General features: G+C 37.5%; 1 protein-coding gene across 9 annotated transcripts in view; it reads right to left on the bottom strand.

The window, feature by feature from the left end:
* CD2AP (CD2 associated protein) overlaps nucleotides 1-20,994 on the bottom strand; it is a 76,226-nt gene that overhangs the window by 9,062 nt on the left and 46,170 nt on the right. For 8 of the 9 annotated variants that reach the window (XM_085574452.1, XM_021529764.3, XM_085574454.1 and 5 more), the window contains 8 exons: nucleotides 19,042-19,226; nucleotides 15,539-15,647; nucleotides 12,834-12,925; nucleotides 11,206-11,310; nucleotides 8,843-8,879; nucleotides 8,443-8,505; nucleotides 5,004-5,163; nucleotides 3,060-3,202 (listed from right to left, as the gene is read on the bottom strand). In XM_085574452.1, the coding sequence (XP_085430578.1) occupies nucleotides 3,060-3,202; nucleotides 5,004-5,163; nucleotides 8,443-8,505; nucleotides 8,843-8,879; nucleotides 11,206-11,310; nucleotides 12,834-12,925; nucleotides 15,539-15,647; nucleotides 19,042-19,226 (894 nt within the window). Of the gene's footprint in view, nucleotides 1-409; nucleotides 484-3,059; nucleotides 3,203-5,003; nucleotides 5,164-8,442; nucleotides 8,506-8,842; nucleotides 8,880-11,205; nucleotides 11,311-12,833; nucleotides 12,926-15,538; nucleotides 15,648-19,041; nucleotides 19,227-20,994 lie in introns of all 9 variants that reach the window. The other variant, XR_014953541.1, reaches the window with a different exon arrangement.

The raw sequence follows: 20,994 nt of genomic DNA, 5'->3' as shown, positions 1-20,994 counted from the left end.
TCAGGGGACAGCTATAAGCTATAAAATATTTGTGCCCAAAAGCTTAATGATTGTGTTCTTTGTGTGTACAGAATGATAAAGCCATTCAACCTACATACACCAGATGTGCTAAAGGTACTGAACACATTTCACTACAAACAAACACTAAGTTTGGCTTATCAATAGCTGTACTGTAAATTCTTTTCTTACTTTTAGTCCCCACCAGTTCCTAAAGGAAAAGCCTACTTAAAGTAACTTCTTTAACAGCTAAGGAAAACAGGCATTCAAACAAACAAAAAAAAGTGCATTTTTAAGAGAAACCCCAAAATTTTAGTACCAATAATTGCAACTGAAAACCACGCTCACAATGTTAAGAAGAGGATGTGTATGGAATAAAGCATTTGGATTTCCTTAGAGATTGTTATCTTACCAAAATGGAGAAGGGTAGGGTAATTTCCTGACACGTAAGAAGGGAAACATGGCAAACAGGATAGGAAACAAAATCTGGAAAGAAAAGTCAGGAGAGGAATGTCTAGAAAAAGATTCTGAACAAAAAAATTATTTTACAAAGCAGGAAAAAGAAACATTTGTAGAAGAAACAGAACTGCTTTACATGTTCAGCATGCCAATATTACAGCTTTAGTCTTTTACAGTACTTGATTCTAATCAGAGAAACATTTATGCAATTTTTCAATTAAAACTTCAAGAGGAGTTATTTTAATGTGATCAATGTTTCTAAATGGTTCTGATTATTTGTCCTTATCTGATGCCTGGTGACATAATTTTGATATGGGGTGGGTTGGTTTCTTCATAACAGAATATTTACAGCTTCTTATGCTAAACTGAAAGTGGCTCAATCTAAACCTCACTTCATGGTCAAACTAAGGACCCATATTAAAAAAAAACCTCACAAAAATGCATTTACCTCAGGATCATAATCTGAAGAGGGGGGAAGAAATAAAAAATGCTCTGGTAGAGTAGTTGCCAGCCCTATTAATAGCTATTCTAGTTACTGTAAGGTTAAACAGTCTTAAAAGTTATATAAGGACCCAATATCTTATTTTTATAGTTTTATATAGCCTTGGCTGCCCAGGGTATTATGTCTTTAGCAGCACAGTATGTAGAGAATTACAGCATGAGATTCATTACATTTTACTGGTAGGAGTTTGGATCAGCCCTTTTTCACAAGAGTAGTAGGACTGATTTATGCAGATTGTTTTAAGGAATGATAGTTTGACAAAATAGAGGATTTCTGAAACTTTCCTGCAGCTGCAGCTCCTTGACCCTTCTCAGTGATGCAGCCCCACATGAACTGCCTGAGCCTCCTTTGCTTTCTGTGCACCAAACACAACTGAACAGACCTCACCCATGAGCCCCTTGTGCACCCCTGTGCCCTGCCCCATCTAGGTATTAAAACCTTCCATTTCTCCAGAAGCCTGTAAAAACTTCTGTTAGCAAAGAAAAAAAAAAATCACTTTTTTTTTCCTTAATCTGTGTAAAATTATTCTTTTGCTATCACAGAATATTCTGAATTGTAGTATATACATGAACAGCTGACAGCACAGGTACTATGTTTCCACCCTCGTTATTAAAGATGTCAAAGTAACTGAATGTAAAGAAAAAAAAAAAGATATTCCAGCTGTTTCCATAGGGAATTTTTCCTGAGTTTAAATGATACTATGCTGTACAGTAACACATCTAACACAACATTAGAAATAATAATAGAATTTATTATACTTGTTAGAAAGCTGATAATCATAGGATGGCTTGAGTTGGAAGGGAACTTCGAGATCTTCACCTTCCACTAGACCTGGTTGCTCCAAGCCCCATCCAACCTGGCCTTGGACACTTCCAGGGATGGGGCAGCCACAGCTTCTCTGGGCAACCTGTGCCAGGGCCTCACCACCCTCACATTAAAGATTTTTTTTTTCATTATCTAATCTGAGTAGTATAACTTCTGCATTAGAGACATATATGAATTAACTTTTCCTCATATAAAGCATGTACACTTAAAAAACATATTTTAACATGCTCAATGAAAAAATGTCAGGAGTATTCTTTGTAATTCCTAAACTGCTTCAGTTCTTCTAATGCATTACTTTTATCTTCCAGATGAATTTATTATAATTTGGACCAACTATTCTACAGCTAGAATATCATAATTTGCCTTAAAAATAAATACATTTATACTATTTTTAAATTTATTATTGCTAAAATATTTTCTGAGACAAAGAGATGCATTTGAGATATGCAAGATGCACTCTGCAGGTATAATTCACTACAGCTGAAGTGGATAATCATAAAATATAAATAATTTAGACTTTAAAGAAGTATGCCCACAGCAGCTGCTCTCTGCCTAAGTGACACACAGAGGTCTGGTATCAGTTACACTGTCAGTCAAGGGCAAACGGTATCAATACAGTAGTTCAGAGGTTCTGATCATTAAATATGGGTGTTTTAACCACTATCAAGGGCTTTACTGGATGTATTTAGAATTAAGGAGATGCCAGGTTTGGTTCAAGGTGTTTTAAGCAAAGCCATAAGCATGTATTCAAATGCACAATGCTCCATGCTTTTTAAAGCCCCAATTTAAGGTATGATAAAGTCAAAATCTAGAATAGCTCTGAACTAAACCACAGGAGGCGAAAGGTAATAGCATTACTAAGAATTCTGAAGTTAGCTAGAAAAGCTAACTTAGAAAAGCAAAGTTATCTGAATTGCAAGAGCAGAAGAAACTGAAGCAGCCATTAAAAAAACAACTTCATAAAAACTCAAGATGAAAGTGGCAGTAAAAAAAAACCAAGCTTTCAAATTAGAAGAATAAACCATTATCTCTCTCTCTCTCTCTCTTCCTGCCCACTGTGCAACCCAGAGCTCAGCAGCTACCTGCAAATACCCTGCTGACATCTGCTCACCCCCTCCTGGCTCTTACCTTCAGCTGCCTACAGTACCTCTAAAAGAATACAGAGGCATAAATGCACTCAGTGCTATTTTGAGTAAATCACTCAGAAAGCTTATTCCAACCCTGTAAAACACAGCAATTCAAACAGAAAGGTCCAAAAGAACACTTATTTTCTTACCTGATTCTTTAGAGCTCTTTACCACAAGTGAATCTACCTCTACTGATTTTGGTCTGAGTGGCAACAGTTCAGAGTCTAACTTTGGTTTTGCTACTGGCTCAACTTCAGATTTTGGTCGAAGAGTAACAACTTCTCCATTAGTTCTGTGTAAGAAGAAAAAGACAAAACCTGCTTAGTCAAGAGATGAAATAGTTTAAAAGAGAAACATATCAAGAATTAGAAGTAAACTGAAAAACTACAGTAGATTTTATCACTTTCTAAAGCCTTGTTTTAGATATCAAAATTCTAGAGATCAATTCTACTCCTATGAAAACAATTTTTTCTGCTCCATCTCTTGCAGAGCTGTCAGATGTGCCAAAACCCATGTGAAAATAATCCAAAACTTTTACTCTAGGACTCTTTGGCATTTCAGTCCAAAATATTCAAATGACAGGTGAGCTGAATAACATTTTCACTAATATCTCTTGAAATAATTCAGAAACTGACTCCTTGACATTAAAGAAATCTTCCTGTACAGGAAAAAGGGCTGACAAGAACAAGTTATTTCTTGCTGGATATGGAAAAAACTACCTCGTAGCTTTTGTTCTGCCATGCATTCCTACCATATCTGCTCACATCATTCACAGACAAAAAACCCACCAAGAACAACAATGAAACAATCCAAAGTAGTGCAACCCCCACCAAAAATAAAAAAGAGTAGGAAACATTTTCTTTGACAATTCTTGCCATCACAAACCCATGCTGATCAGACCTGATCACCTGCTTGACTTGTACATGCCATATATAAACTGTGCTCCTTTCATTAATTCACTTCCCAAAGCCTGTAAATTTTACTGCAGTAGAAAAAGAGACCGCAGCCTGATCTTCCTAAATCAATGTTAAAAACATTCAGACATTTAAATATCTCTAAGATTTAAAGGTTTCAATTATTAAAGGCCCACAGTTTACTACAGACCTCTAACTGCACATGTACATCCCTTTAGAGCAATAATTATTTTCTACGCTGGAAAAGAGTATCTCTTGTGGTTTTAAAAATGTAATCTTTACTTGAGAAAGCCTCCAAAATACCAAGTGAGCATAACACAATTCTACACTGAAAGGCTACTTAAGATTCAAGCTCTTTGATGTAGCAACTATCTGTTTTATTTGCACAAGGCCAAGAGAATCACAAGCTCACTTCCTCATGGCTCTTTCAAGCCAACTGAACATCCCAAAGGGACAGTTACCAATCAGTGCTGGTTTACACTTCTGGGGAAGGGCCTAGCAACTGCTGCAATGGAGAGAGAAAGGAAAATTCCATGTGTGGGAGACTGTATGGATGCAAAATTAGTTTTAGTGAAAGTTTCAAACTCATTGAGGAAAAAAAAAAATAGGTGGATCTAGAAGTAGTACTTGTACCTATCTATCCACTATTGATCTCAAGTGAGAAGGTTCAAGAGTAGAGAATGTCAATGTGGTTCTGTAGTAAGTGCTTCCTTCCCCAGGAGCAGACATGAGCCACAGTGAGTACCTCTAGCACAGGGACCTGTGCTCAGTTCTTCCTTTCCATCTGTCTTACCCTACACAAAGTGCTCAGGCCTTGAACACTGAGGCAGCTCAAATTTTCAGGGTTTTTTCAACACAGTACTAATTCTCAAGGCCCATGCCCACATTCTGCTACTCCACTCTGTTAGTGTAGCTACAGCAGCTATCAGATGAGCAATTTCATCTCCCCCATGGTCAGTTATGCTCTAATGCTGACTCTAAGATGAATTCAATGTCTCCAAGGATTTCAAAGGCCTAAGTTCACATAGATCTCAGACAATGGTAGGTATAAAGCAAAACTTATCCTTACATCCTCTTCACCCTTAAAGCATACATTTTTTACCAACTCATCTATGAGGGAAGATCAAACAACAAATCAAAATGAATATATTTGGTGCCTGGAGTTTCAGTCATACTGACTTGGATGCAGATGATGGCAAACCAGGTTTCTCTGGACGTTTTGGGTGCAGGAGCCCTGCTCTCAGTAGGCTGTTGGTCTTGCTTGGAGGAATAGGCTTCTTGGGTGGTACTTGAGGAGCTTGTGGCTTCAAAGGCTTCTGATCCAAAGCTCCTTTTTCATCTGAAGAAGGAAGCCACATTTTAAAAAACCCACATTGTCTAGAATTCTTACACTGCTGATGAATTAAATAGCAGCTGCTCTCCAAAGTGCCTTCTCTGAAGATCAAAATGAAAAATACACATGAAAGTGTCTTAAATGACACCTTATCAAAACACACAAACTACTTACCTGAGCTCAAAATAATTTATCTTAGAGTAAGACAAATTTTCCTACTGACATAAAACAGTAGTAATAAATAATGGATTCACATTATTGCACTGCAAATAACAGCTAAGAACCAAAAATCTTTGTACTGCTTTGTCTTTTCTACAAATTAATTTAATTTTCTTTTAAAGAGGTAGAGGTTTTTATTTTGTTGTAACTAGACTTCTTACACACAAAAGCAGCATAACTTATCTATAGAAGAAGGGGAGGAGAGAAATTAATTTTTATCTGAATAGCTGAATTTATTTTATCTAAGGTCTACCTTTCTACAAAGAGATAGAAATTAGGTATGGATAATAATAAAAAAAAATTGTATTGATTTGTTCAATGACTGCATGACCTAACTGAATCTTGTTCAGAGGAGCTGACATACAACATACAGGACACTGGAAAATTCAAGCTGCTTTACAAGCAATAGTTGAATACGTTTCAACCCACGTGTCCTAACTCTACACTGCTGGATTGCCAGAGCAAACATTTACTTTTCCTGTAAAACCATGCTACAGTTCAGTATACATAAAGTACTGAATATTCTAAAAAATAATTGTTATTTTGCAGCAAGGAGTTACAGTTTTTTATAGTTACTGCCCTTATAGGGCAGTAAATCAGTAAACTGGGATGGAGAGAGTGACCTTCAGCTTTGATTCTCTCCATCCTCCCCTTCTGCAATTTGCTTTTAACCAAATATTGATCTGGTTTAAAATGTTTATATATGCTATGGATCTGGGAGCAGGGCTGGGTATTTGCTTCAGTTCCAAGCCAGAAAAGTGCCTGAACTGCCAGGTCTAGGACTGATTTCCTCTGGACAAGTCCTGCAGCCACTGAGCACCCCCTCCAACACCAAAACAGGAAGAAGCAAATGTTCTTTCACAGGAGTATTGGGAAGCAAACAGATACTATAAACACTTCTGTCAAAAGCATTGCTCAGGGGCAGAACTGTCTTCCTGCTTTGGGACACTTGAAGATCAGGAGAAATGAGCAAAAACAAACTGGCTGCCATCTCCTTGCAGCCCTCTCAGCACGGAGAAGCACAGGATGCTGAAGCAGGGGAAGGATTTGCCACACGGTGGGGCTGCCTGCCCTGTGTAAAGCAGCACCAGCCTCTCCTGCCTCCCCACCCAATACACAACACAGCCAGGTTTAAACACCCAACACCAGCCAGTGCTAACTGCAGATCAATCGGCTTCATTGAAGTTATGCTGAGCACAAGTTGAGAATTACCCCTTCTGCTTTTAAAAATAAGTGTTCATAAACAGGGCAGAAAAAAATGCTGTCATCAAACCCTACTCCTGAACTCTCATCTGTCAGCTCTCCCTTCTAAAACTCCCACTCAAAATCTGAATATAAAAATGTCTATAGCTAAGTTGAATAAGTTAATACCAAAGGTCAAGGTTCACCATGAGCACAGAAGCTGGGCATTTCTGCTGGAGAAAATGACATGTCTTTTTTGGATTTTGCTCCTCAATGAAAAAGAGTGTTGGCTAAAAATGAATAGTTTAGTAATGGAAATAAAAGATAGAAATCTGAAGACATTTACACTAGAAAAAAATTTCTACATGACACCACTATATGTCCTTCACTATAAATACAGGAATACTCAGAGAAACTCTCAATATTTGATTGCAATGAAAGACAGATTAGTCTCCCAATAGGCATAAAAAATGACATGGTTTGATAGCTTCTGATTAGAGCTGCTCAATTTTTTTTTCCTGAAAACTAGTTACAGAACAATTTCATATTTAATGGGTCCAATTACTAGTATTAACAGACCTATTTTTCCACAAGTACAACTGCACTGATAAATGGGCATATCCTCCAGTAAAACATTAGTGCCATCTAAAAAAGTAATTCTTATTACCTGATCTGCAACTTAATCCCTAGCAAATTTTTCGTCCTTCATTTCCTGTAGCTCAGTAAAGAACACTTCTCTACCTTATGTAATTTTGTAGATTTCACATTCCTATGTGTTTTGAATGGTGTCATTCAGTATTTTTTCCTATATTCCTCCATGAACAGCTGAGCTCAGCTATGCAAAGATTAACACTATAGTCCAAACAGAACCAGTTTAAATTTAAACTTGCTTCAGTTTAGAAGTATTTTAAAGGAGCCAGGTGATCAACATTTCTGGAACCATACAGTTGATCTCAATTCACACCTGAAGATACTGCTCCAACAAATAAAAATAACTTGTTTGCTTACATACAGAACAAAGAGAACTGACTTTAACAAGTGTTTTTCATATTCAACACCTGAGAAGGTTCCTTGTTAAAGTGGGGGTAATAAAAACTGCCCAAGGAAGCCAAGAAAGCCATCAGCAGCCTCATTGGTAGAAATGCTGGTCAGCCACAGTTCTCCATTCACAGGACAGAGTGGTTTTGTAATTTGGTCAAGCTGCAAGAACATCAGGATGTCTTCTGCAAGGCCCAACCAACACATTTGTTTAAGCTTCTCACTTTTAAACACAATCAAACATTTTCACTTGGCAAGTTTTTTAAATGTGGAAGGAAGCCTTTTAGAATCTTTTATAATCTGTTTGGGTGACAACAGTAGCTTTGCCTCTAGAAAAAGGTGTCCTTTAAATTTTAAGAATAAAGCAGTAAATGTCTCCAAATTCAGTGGATGTTGAAAATATGGAATATTGAAAGAATTAACAGGATAAGAAATATCTACTTCTGAGACTGTAGCATCTATCTATGGAGTCTTGTACGTGTTCTGTGTAGCTCTTTCAAAATACTTTTGACCAGACTGATTTTTGCAGCAGTTAACCTTTGCCTTTCTAATAACTTACCACTGGTGCTCAAAACTGCAGCCACTGTTACAGAACTACACCTTCATTAATTTAACAGTAACTATGTTACTGTGCAATACAAAAACCAATCTACAGAATGTCATGCAATAACAAGAAATAAACATTTTAATAGAGTTTAGTAGTTGCTCTAACCACTCTGAAGACATTTCCATAACATCACAGAAGTGACAACTTCAGCAGATGGTATCAAGGGAGTTTGTATGCTGGCTCCTCAACAGAGAGCCTATTGCCAGAGCAGCCAAGTCACCATGAAGAAAATTCCTTACCTTTTTCTTCAGGCCTCGAAGAAAGGAATTTCTTCTCTCCAGCTGGCAATTCAGGTCTTGCAGCTGAATGCAAATGCAAACCACAGACATTTTTCAAAGAGCTTTAATTATTTTGGTCACTAACTAAAAATAAGACTCACATCAAGTTGCGTCTTCACTTTTGCAAGGAGTGTAATACCATTTATAAACACTCACTTGAGCCATTGTTAAAATGTTTCCAAAGTAGGCTCCATCAGAAGTTCAAAAATATACAGTAGCAGCAAAATATATAAAGTAACCTCAAAGTGTGACTATGGCTGAATTACTAGGAAATAAAAAGCTACTTCTAAATTTTCTTTTAACTCATGCACTGCTTCTGCAATTTAGCATTTTCTCAGACCACCAGACATATACTACATACCTGGACTTTTAACTGGAGGTGGTGGTTTCTTTGGCTTCTGCAAAATGAAGAGGAAAAAAACCAAAGTCAAACAAACAAGCAAGTAGATATTCTCTGTATCCAAGACAGCGTCATTTGTGTTTTGTTTTGCATACTGTAACATGGAGCTTGTTTACCAGCTGATTTCAAAGTATTTCACAATGGAGGTAATCAATTCAGACAGGAAACACAAAGACCTGGAACAACTCCTCTGATATCTCCCAGCCAACCAGTTACAAAAATTCAGGAACAAAATTCAGGTCTGTTCAAATGAAATCAGTGCTTCAGCAATGTGCATAAACAGAAGAAAAAAAAAACCTAAAATCTAACAATTTCATCTTCAGTAGCCCAAAGAATTGCTCTGATCACACTGATTTTTTTACTGATATGTAATCCTCAATCTTAGTTACTACAATGACAGTTTAAAAGAGTAACCAGGTAATTTTTTGAACCAAAAATGTCCACTTTCACTAAAAACAGATTTCTAAATCAAGCATCAGTTAATTGAATTTTAAATTAAAAGAGTAAGAAAAAACTAATAGATGCTGGCAGCATTTGTCTCAAAGACTGCAGTTACATGAAAAACATGGATCTGAACTTCCTTACCATTATATTTAAGTGGGAAAGCTGGACAAACTATGCAAGTCATGAAAAATGTACAAAATACCACAATGCGACAGTTTGTACATTGAAATTAATATTTGAAATAGCCATTCATCACTTTTTGATACACCTGAAGTTGAATCTCTCTTCTGCTGAAAGGAGACTGGCACTCCTCAGGTGAGATCTCAACCACTCACCCTCGGAATGTGATTCATTAAATTGCTTTGGAAGGTGGCCTTTCTGGTTGTAGTAAGGACAAGATTCCCTGATAAAATGATACAAAAGCCTACAAAACCACTTGTTCTTCACACAGGTACTGCTGAAACCATACAGGCTCTGTCTAACACAACCCCTCCAAAAACACCCTGCAGTGGTTATTTTTAAAATAGCTGCTATGGATGGATTTCACTTCTGTGCCCCTACAGCTATTGAATAAGCTCTTTTTAATGCAACAAGATTTTATTCTAACATGTGAAATGTAATTAAGCAAGCAGGAGACCCCATATTCAATTTCTTTCTCTGGTTTCAGAGGACACAAAAGCGAGTGTACCCAAGTAACAAGATTCTATTTTCTTTCTTCCCAAACAAGTAACTACATTATCCAGCTGTGCAGCATTGCTGCCTATACCAAAAACAATTAAACAGAGTTCAGCATCAACTTGCCATTATACAGTGCTGCTCTGTGTATTCATAAAGTCAGTATCAAATAGCTGATTATGATCACCAGCCATCCAATGCCCTGAACCTGAAAGCTGCTCAGTGCAAGGTGAATCTCTGTGCTGAGACACTGCACACAAAGCAGAATAAAGGATCAAAGCAGGGAAATGCTGTTTAGGGTAAAAGAATGGGATTTTCCCCCTCCCCTGTAGGGAACAACTCTGTACTGTGAAACAGCAACCCTACCTGCCCTCTCTTCTTGTATTTTATGGCATTTATGCTGCCCTTGCACAGCTGAGAATCCATCTGTAAAGGAAATTCTGACTGGGGGTAGGTAGGTTTCTGTGTATGTGAGGCAAATCAGGACAAATTATAAACTAATAACTCCTGATCTGGAGCTGAATCCATTCCAGCTGGGGAATGGAGTGATGTACATTTGGGTATTAACACAACCATCTTCGCTACACAAATGTGACAGAACCAAAACATCATACTAATCTCAACAAAAAAAAAATTGAGTAAGGATCAAAATTATAAGATCATTGAGTACCACATGAAAACATTAATTTCTACAAGTTAGCACACGAGATGGTGAAAAAATATTTCTAAATCCCACCCAAAAAATATCCTTCACATACTGCAGCCTACTGCAAGTTTTGACACACAAAAATCCCAGTCAGACCCAGAGGGGTCACTCAGCATTTTGTAATTACAGCTACTTAAGGACTTGAGATGGAAAAAAACCAACAGCTTATCTCATTCCTAAACAGTAAGGGTTTAATTCAATAATCAGTAACATGCAACATCATGCTATCAGAACTACAGCCTTTTCTAAATGACCTGATCATCCTCATTAATTAGAGCTAATCTCAAAAGACATGCCTCACTTTAGTATATGGACAAGTTAAACACAAAGATTAACTTTTTCATTTTTGTTCTTTTATACAACTAGGTCAAGATAAAGTTTAAACTGACACAACTGTAATATTTTAAGCAGCATAATGTGCTGTGACCTCTTTTATTCTCTGCATTTTCATCAATAGTTTTTTGTGATATTAAACAATATATAAGGTGTAAGAACTTACAGGGAAGTCTTTATCAGACTCTTGTATTTGAACAGCAAAGTTATCTGGGAAGACTCCTTCTTTACCATTGAGCTCTCCTCTCCACCAGCCTGGCTCTCCAGTGTCCTAAAATAAATAAGACGTCACTTCAACCAGTATTTACCTCTTCCCCAGAACAGATACAGTTACACAACAGCTTTTTCCCCTTTACTCACAACAAAATAATTGTTTGTCTGGAATTGGCTAACTTAACAAGGAGAAACAGCTATAGACCAGATCAGGTTTGGTCAGTTTTTGTTTGCTTTCTAAAATGCAGGATGAAATTATATTACATCATATAAGATAAGGGTGTAAGGATAAGATCTGCAAAGGGAAGGAAAGTACATAAACCCAGTTAAGACCTAAAACAACATTAGATCTTCTCAGCTTCCTTGACCAGCAAGGTAAAGTAAATACTTCAATGTTATTGGCATGACACACAATTCTACTAAATAAAAGTGATTCTGATGTGATGGATCCGCTCCACTGGTCTGAAGAGGGTAAAGAAGCAGAAGAATATACCACCTGAGAGAAAAAATAACCATACTATGTGAAAAGAAAATACAATATTGGATAACTAATTCAGTGGCAGAGAACTCCATTACATTATGTTACCAGATCAAGGCCTTTGTCCATAACAGAAAATACCAGCATAAGTAACAGCTCTGTGCCTCAGATCCAAAAAAATCACAGAAACCCACAATGGTTTGGGTTGGAAGGGACCTGAAAGATCACCCAGTTCAAACCTCCCGCCATGGGCAGGGATGCCACTCAGTCTGGACAACTCTTCTTAGCTCCCCTTTGGACCAGTGTGTGCTTGGGATAAATTGGTTTAAAAAGACAGAGAGGCAAAAAATTGAGTGGAGATGGGGCAAGGGTTGCTGTGTTTACAAAAGGGACTTCTGTAAGTACTCTTTTCCACTGTACTTATGATCAGTGATGCTCATAAAATCAATTACTTAATTCCATAGAATTAAAATCTTAAGAAAAGTGTGTTAAGTCTTCTGCATTGAGTGAAAGTTGAAGATGAAACTTTACTAAAAAAGTGGAAAGTCATTATTTCTTAATATAGCCAAGCATATAAACTAACAAAAGACTACAGAATAGTGCAGGGAAATTAATTATGGGTAGGTTTATTTTCTGTTTAGAACCATCTCTGCATCAAAATGATCTACCAAAAAGCTGCTTTCATAATTCAACACAAATAAGAACATTCAAATAAATAATCACGTTTCTCTTACAGACAGAAAGTATCACTAATTTCTGTCTGGCTATTCTGAATCCCCAGGGAAAAAGAACTGTTTCTGAAGGTAAAGGGGCTATTTGGAAAGCTTTTCCCATTTCCTCACTGAAAGCCATTTGGCACTGAGTGTACACTGATCCCACTGGCCTTTGAGGACCTCAAGATAACCTTCCACTCCAGAACAATCTTTGAAGTCATCTGTATCTCCATCAGGTGCAGAAGCAAAGAGCTGACTCTCCCAAGAGAGAAATCAGTCTACAGGAATATCTACTCCAACAGACCCTCCTGCTTCCCAATTCATACACGACCTCCCTGTACAAAACTGATCAAAGCCATACACATGGTCAGAGCAGACCAACTTTCTTACCTTACTGATTATTTGAATGATCTCGCCTTCTTTAAAGCTAAGTTCATCATTTGAGCCATCATAGGAAAATATTGTCCTGCAATATTCCTTGGCTGGAACAGAGGACCACAATTAATCTGGATACCATGGGTAGTAACATTCATTGTAACAGCTCACTTGTGCTGTCTGAGAGCTGAAAAATTCACAATATAATCACACTTTCCTTCTAGACCAGCCACCTGAGACTGCTTTATGAATGCTCAAATCACAGGGAAAATATGACTATTATATTTATTGAGCAAAGGAAAAAGGTCTTTGAGAAGTTAGAAGTATAAGCCCCAAAACAATTTTTTAACAACAACAACTTAATTCAGTTAAAACTGTAACAGCCCATCTACCCCACAACAGCATTTATATATTTGATTTTGAGCTACTTTACACAAAAATAATTTCAAGCTTATTAGAGTTCTTGTGTATTTTCTCAAAAATTATTTAAATTTCAAATTTGCAATCCTTATTAAATACAGGCAGCTGTTTCCAAGTGACATCCTTTATTAGCATGTACAACTACAGAAATTTCAGGCAGCAGACTTCAGAAATTGTGCCGTGAAACCAAGTAACTGAAGCAAAGGCATTCCTTGGCTAAGCACCTGAAACCAGAGCTCATCTGAGCCATCAACTCAGCCACAGCCTTTTCTGCAAAAGCAGAAAGAATAATTCTTTTATTTCCGTTCAGTACAGTTCAAAACTAATCCATTTTAAATTGTGGTAACAATTGAAAAAGCAAGAGGATTTGTTTTCCTTTCCCACACTGTCAAAAAAAGAGCCATGAGAAAGGCCAAAACACATAAACACAGACTTTTTAACCCCAGCACATTTAAAACAATTTAGCAGATAAAAAGGTTGTATTTCTGTATCTGACACACTAAGAAAGAGGAAGCAAACAAAAAGGACTCTTTAGGTGCTCCCACAACCTATCAGGTGTTTGACACTGACACCACAATGAGCAGCTGCTTTACCCTCCAGTTAGAGCAGCACACCATCACAGAATCATCTGCAATTCTTAATGACAGCTTTTGCTGGGTGGCAAGTAAATAAATCAGTTGCAGTCAAACCTTTTTGCTGTTGTTGTATTTTGTTTAATCAAGCTACACATCTTTAGTTTAAAAATACACTAATTGTATTCACAAATAAAAACTACTAATAACCATTATGTTAAAATGCCTAAGTATGCCAAGCTTAAAGAGATAATATATATAGATATTGTATCCTAACATAATTGGCGGGAAGAGAGGTCGAAGTTTAGATTATTTTACTTTTTAAAGAAAATATTTTTATATACTTGCACCAGAGGTCAAAACAAGCTTCAAAACCAGAAGAACCTCACGGCAAAATAAGCCAACCTAGCCTAAACATTTCAGAGATTTGTATTTATCTGCTAACAGATGAACACAGTTTATTTTAAAATCTGGTCTCTCAAAACTGAGGATGAGACACAGACTACACTATAGTCTATGTTTAAATAAAACACTAAGGAAGAAAAACAAGCTGTCTTCCTAAGTTTTAAGATGTTCTTATCTGGTGTCTATAGGCGTTACCTACTGATGTTCTCCTATAGCTTCTATTACTGTCATATTTAAGTTCCTCTCTGATATATTTGTTTCTCTGGGAAAGAGACTCAGCATGGCTACAGGATTAGACCAACTTCCATGCTTTTAGCATGAGATGCACTTGAAAATATTAAAGTACCTAAATACTGAATGTTTTGGGTGTCCAGCACTGAGTGTTGGGAGTTTTTTCTAGGCAGAGTTGAGTTAATTTTTAAGCAAACTTTTAGACAAGTCAAACTTCACAATCCTCAGGGCTGCGCATTGTCTTGCTGCTTCTTAGAGCACTGGAATGGTTTAAAAGCAAGATGTTGCAGTTTTCTTATTTCTGCAAATTATGCATTCCATAGAAAACAACACACTAAATAAGGTACCTCCACATGAAACAAAAATATACTTAAAATTACAATACAGAAGTTGACAAAATGCCTGCTCTGGAACTGGGGAAATGAGCAGTCTACTCTACATCACATAATCAAAGTTAATTTTTCATATGGGGTTGGGACTCCCAGAAGATGTTTTGGGCTGGCTTAAAAATATCTCTCTTGATAAAACTGTGCAATTTGGCAGCTAAATAAAGTCATAAATTCTTAAGAGATAAAGAAAAAATTTAAAAACCCAGTATAAACAGAACCGCAATGGAACTGGTTATGAAGGGAACAGAACTCAGCACAACGTAAACACCAACTTTTTGATGTGTGCTGCCATCTCCACAGAAAATCCTGAGCCTACAAATGAACTTGTGTAACTTGGGGACAGAAATTGTGCTGGGAGACTGTTCCATGGAAATAGGACTCCAGAAACCCATCAGAATCAAACCAGGCAGAACATAAACAATGTGTCAACAGAAAATTAATGCAAAATAACTGTTGCAATAAAAGTTTCTATCCCAGCCTTATTTTGTTCTGGGAGACAATCCTACAAATGCTTTTGATAATTTTTATAAAGAAATGAAAGCAAAAATTCCTTTGGACTTCTTTGCACTTGAATAACTCCTCAAAGGTACAGAACATTATACAAAACTTCAATATATGCCAATGTTTTAGATTTTAACACCAAAAAAAATAGTTCATAAGAAAGGACTACCATGTAACAGATGTAAATATCCATCAGCCTTACCTTTTGATTTACTTTCAGCTTCCGGTTTTATTACTTCAGGTGTGTTTTCAGTTTTTGTTGTACTGGGAAAATGAATTACCTTTGTTCCAGGAGGATGGTTTGGTAATGGCTGTATTAAGGGAAAAGAACTTTGTTAACAAAAATTCTTTAGAGTTTTATTTTTTATTAGACTACAGAACACACTGAATTTTTTATTACTTGAGATGATGAAAATAACTATCTCCAAGAGATTTAATGATTTTTCCCACTAAGTACTTAGCTTACTGTATTTACTTCATTACAGACACTGCAATTAGAGTTTGTCTACAGGTTAAAGACAGAGCACAGCTTTCAAACTGTAAACTGATCTCTGGATATGGCCAAATACACTTTAGCAACTGTATTTCAGCAGTTCCAGGTGTTAACTCTCCCAATAGCCTGAATATTGCCTCCTCTAGCACATAACAGAAGCAGTTATTTTAACAGCTCTGCTCAGAGTAACTCGCTGGCCATGTTTACTTTGCACTGGAAATAAGGCAGGGATATTCAGCAGCCACACAGAACCTCAGACAAGCAGTTTTTAACTACTCAGACAAATTAAAGAGAACATGAAAATCTCTCTCTGAAGCTTCCCTTCACTCTCAGCAATTTGTACAGAACAGTTCAAGTGTCACTAGAGATTTCTCCTAAATGAAAAAACAAAGAGGCATTGCCAGAAGTTTTCAAGTTAACATCTAACCAAAATAAATTACAGAATATTTCACTTTCCCCTCAGAAACTTACTGAGCTGCCAGGCAGATTCTGACAGCTTCACCTGCATCCACTTCTTCACACCCAAAGAGCTACAAACACAGAATATGCTCTTACAGTCAGTACTTACCTGAGCAGCCCTAACAGCATTACTGATATAAAAAATCCCACCACCTTTAGTTGCTCTGCTCATTTTCATCTACAGTTCAACTTTGCAGATCTTCTACTGTCACAGAAGGTGGATTTAATCTCTTTAGAGCCAGACAATGCCTGTAGGCTGGTGCTTGGTGCCTCTGACATACCATAGAGGAAGCCAAGGTTACTTGGGATGTTCCTGCAGTACCTATGCAATTTAACTCTCTCCAGAATGGTATATGAAGGAAGCACTAAAATAACCCTCCTCTGAGATTAAACACCTCCAACGTGGAAATAGTCCTCTGCATTTTACCCTTCCAACATAAGATGCAATTAGGAATAAGAGAGGAAGTTTAGGCAGACAGGGTATAAATAGCCTGAGCCCAGGCAGGATGCTGGGAGTGCTGGAATGATCTCCTGCAGCAGCATATACACTCTTGGGCCCTTCAGATCCATCAGTGCTCAGCCTTCCTGTGCTGAACAGTCTGAATTTTCCAAGGGAAAAGAGGCCTCTCTCCTCTACACAGCTTTTTTTTTTTCTTACTGTCTTAAAAGACTGACAGTGCTCTCTGAGCATTTCATCAGCTAACCCCAAAGCAAGTTAAGCACAAATCCAAGGAAGCCATCTATTTGTACAAGTGTTTCATGAGAATTATCTCCCTTGGGCTCTCCATGATGTTCTGTAAGTGTGTCCACCTTTGGGATGACTTTGGCAACAAGTGTAAGTGTAGTATTAAGTGCTAAACTAAATTGTTTATTTCTCTGACATTAAGCTATGCAAAACAGTTTTCTCACTTCATTTCCTCTCTTGATGAGAAATTATGTACAAGACCTTTCCAGACAGGCCAACCAAAACTGCACAGCACCAGCATATTTTATTGCATATATACAGTCAAATAGAACAGTTCAAGAGGTCTGAGCAGACTTTGTATTAATTGCACAAGTTTGGAAAGGCTCTTTGTATTCCCAAATGACAAGGTAGACAGTAGGGAAGCACCCTTTTGAATGATCAATCTCATGACAAGAAAGCAAACTGGAAGCTAGGTCCTGAAAACCTACTCTAACAGCATTCACATGAACATGTAGTGATCACAGACTGCCACATCAAGGGACAAAGGGGAGGAAGGAGGAGAATCCATGTGACTTCACAGAATCATGGAAAGGAATGAGCTGGAAGGGACCTTCAATAACCATCCAAGTCCAACTCCCTGCCATAAGCACCTCCCATACAAACAGGCTGCTCAGCACCCCATCCAGTCTGGCCTTGAACAATTCCAAAGACATGGTAACCATAACTTGCGTGGACAACCTGTTCCAGCACCCCACCTCTCTCACCATGAAGAACATCTTCCTCATCTCCCCTCTTTTCTTCCCAAGTCTCCCCTCTTTTAGTTTAAGCCACTGCCCCTTGTCCTCTCATTACAGACCTCAGTGAAAAGTCTCTCTGCATCTATATATTTTCATCTATATATCCATCTATATATTGAAAGGCTGCAGTAAGGTCTGCCACAGACCTTTTTTTCTAAACAACACCTTCTTTAGGAAACAACATTCCCCAAGCTTTAAACAGAAGACAACACACTTGCAACTTTTTCAAATCATCTGATGCTCTGACCAGAAACAAACACTACACACATCATGCCACTGCCCTGAGTATTGCTGCTGAGGGAGAACACATTCAAGGAAGCCTCTGATCCTCCCTCCTACCAGGGACTCGCCTCACTTTTTGTCCTACACCATTACAATTATTACCATAGCAGAGGAAAACACATCATTCACCAGAACAGCATTAATGACCATAACCCACAAACAAGAATTGACTTGCCAAAGGCTTTAAAAACTTTCTTGATCACCTGAGTCAAAACTGAATCTCTGCACTCAGCTGCCTTTAATTTACCAAGAGCTGAACATCCATATATAAGCTCTTGGAATAGTAAATTCAAGTTAAAGGACTGAGCATTGCTGCTGAGCATCCAAGGGGTAAGAGCACTCTTGAGTTCAGATCAAAATAAAATTCAAACAACAAAGAATAAAAATGCTCCTTTTCCCACTCAATCATGAAAAAAATGGGGAAAAGAAAATGCAAAATCCTAGAACTGCATTTCTCAGGCTTACAGCCTTACACAACCAGTACCTTATGAATCTTGGCAGCACTCACTGAAGGTAATGGCAGTTGACACCTAGAACAACTATCTCAACATCCACCAAAACTTGAGGAAAAAACCCAAATAAGCCAAAACACAAAGAAATGCCAAAATATTCCTTGTTTTAAAAGACAAGTTCAACTTGCATTGGTAGACAATCATCTCCCAGACTATACATAAAGTCTGTTACAAGGTGAACTATAAGATGCCTCACACTGCAAATGTGTTTGAGATGCCACTGTGTATTTCACCACATGACTCTGAAAAGACAATTTATGTATCAGCTCAGTTTTCAGTCTCTAATGGTTTAAATACCAAGACATTTGAATAGACCTTTTGGAATCAATGTTAAATACAACTTACTGTGGAACATATTCAAGGGGATTTGTTTTGTTTTCTAGGCAAGAGCCCTATGAGAGGGTAATGGTCAGATTCCACATCTCCTAAATTACTTTTACAGGAAATCTCAAAAGAACAATATGTACCATTACAAACCTTATCTTGCTTTTTATCTTCTGATTCATTACTGGATAATCTTGTTTTAAGTTTCACTGAGCCTTCCTTAAAGATATCTCCAAACCCAACACCTCGGATTTTCTTTGGCTGTGCTGGTCCCAATGCAGGTTCACTCCCATTTCCTGGAGAGGTCACAGGTGAGGTAGGACTATTGAAAACAGGTTCTGAAAATAAAATAAGAAAGGGAAAGCTATTTTAAAAGCTGAAATTATTTATTTGCTCCTCTGGGAAAAAAGTGGAAGCAGCACAACTTTGTGCACTGCTCCTGATAAGGAGCTTTTCTAGGAACACCACTGTAGCTGTAACACCTCATATTTGTTCTCATTTTATATTTAATGTGAGACCAACTTAAATCACATTAGTTTTGTCCTGATTACTCCGGCAACTAAGCCAACATCTCACTAATATTTTTGCTATTTCAATTAGCACTCTGGCTCCACAGCCCATTAACATCAGTGTTTTCCATTAGTTTTATGAAACGCACCCTCTGAAAATGGCATTTTAGTCCAACATTTAAAAGCTTCTCATTTGAACAGCTACAGCCACAGAAAGCAATAATCAATAAAGGTCCATAATTAATCCAAACATGTTTCAACTGTCACAGGAAAACAGAGTGTATTTCAGTGGCAGAGTGATGCCTCCCAAGGAACCAAAGTGACATTTTCCCACTGCCCAAAATACTCCAAGCATTCAAATCAGATATAATTGCTGGAAATTAATCATTGCTGGATAATTCAACTATTTACAATTCTTTTAATCTTTCAGTTTTAAGGGACAGCATTTATCCACCTCCCGGAAATGTATTTCAGAGAATAACTTAAATTTGTTGCTAAGAGCTTTGCAACTTTTTTTAAAGTTTTTAAATTGTGGTTACATATGTTAAAGCCCACAAATTAGTATACATAGGCAAGTAATTTTTGCATGCAGAAATCCAGGAGACAGTCATGTGAAAACAGACAGCTTTTACAAACCAAACTCAAAATGGCCTCCATATCTTTTAGCCTTTGGGTCAAGTTATTTTCAAGTTCTTTTCAGCCCATGCAGGCCTGTGAACTGCAATAAAGATTAAAGCCTCTTCCTTCTATCATAAATTTAAGATATTTTGATGGCACCATGAAGTTAAGTTGCTCTTGACTTCAGTTGCTCACCTTTTGTCTACCCAGCTGTTCTTTAGTTATATCCCCCTCAGATATCCCACAGAGCAGCTAAACATCCCATTGGTAGGCAAAGTCTAGGCTGCACCTTTGAATGACCACAGGTGAGTGAAAGAGGAAGTTACTGTTTCCCAAGAGTGAGGAGGGAAGCAGAAGATACTGAACACCCTGACTGTGAAAGTACTGAATATTAAATATAACCCCTGGGGGATAAGGGGCAGAACACACCAACTTGTTAGGTACTGACAGAAAATACAATTACTTCAAATTACTGTGCAGTGCCACTGATCTCATTATTCAGGAATTAAGATCAACACATACCCATTTGTAAATTCACTGCACCAGACCCCACTAAACTCAGGGAACTTGATCTCCAAGGAAAAAGCCACTGAGCTATTTGGGACTGCTCAAGTCAAACTTATTTTATGCTACTGTGATTTCCACAATTTAAAAAAAAAAAAATCCCAAGCCTAGCTCTTCCCTATGTCTGAGCAAGCCCTTGTTTAAAGCAATCAGTACTGGACACCATGTAAATGAGGGTGCACAATACCACAAGATAAAAGAAAAAAAAGCAACTTCTTTTTCTCCAATGTTACACCACTATCTTTTAAAAATCAATTAACTCCTGCTATGATGTTCCCAAAACACATTCCTGCTTCAGCAATAGCATACCACAAGTCCCCTTCAAACTGATCTTCATCGACTGAGATGTTTCTAAAGTGCATTTTCAAGAGAATCGTGTAATTGCCTGTAAAGCACAAACCTGCCTGGCACCACC

This window comes from Lonchura striata, chromosome 3, assembly GCF_050655825.1.
Source record: "Lonchura striata isolate lonStrDom1 chromosome 3, ASM5065582v1, whole genome shotgun sequence".
Classification (NCBI taxonomy): Eukaryota; Metazoa; Chordata; class Aves; order Passeriformes; family Estrildidae; genus Lonchura; species Lonchura striata.
This window is presented reverse-complemented; position numbering and strand designations above follow the sequence as displayed.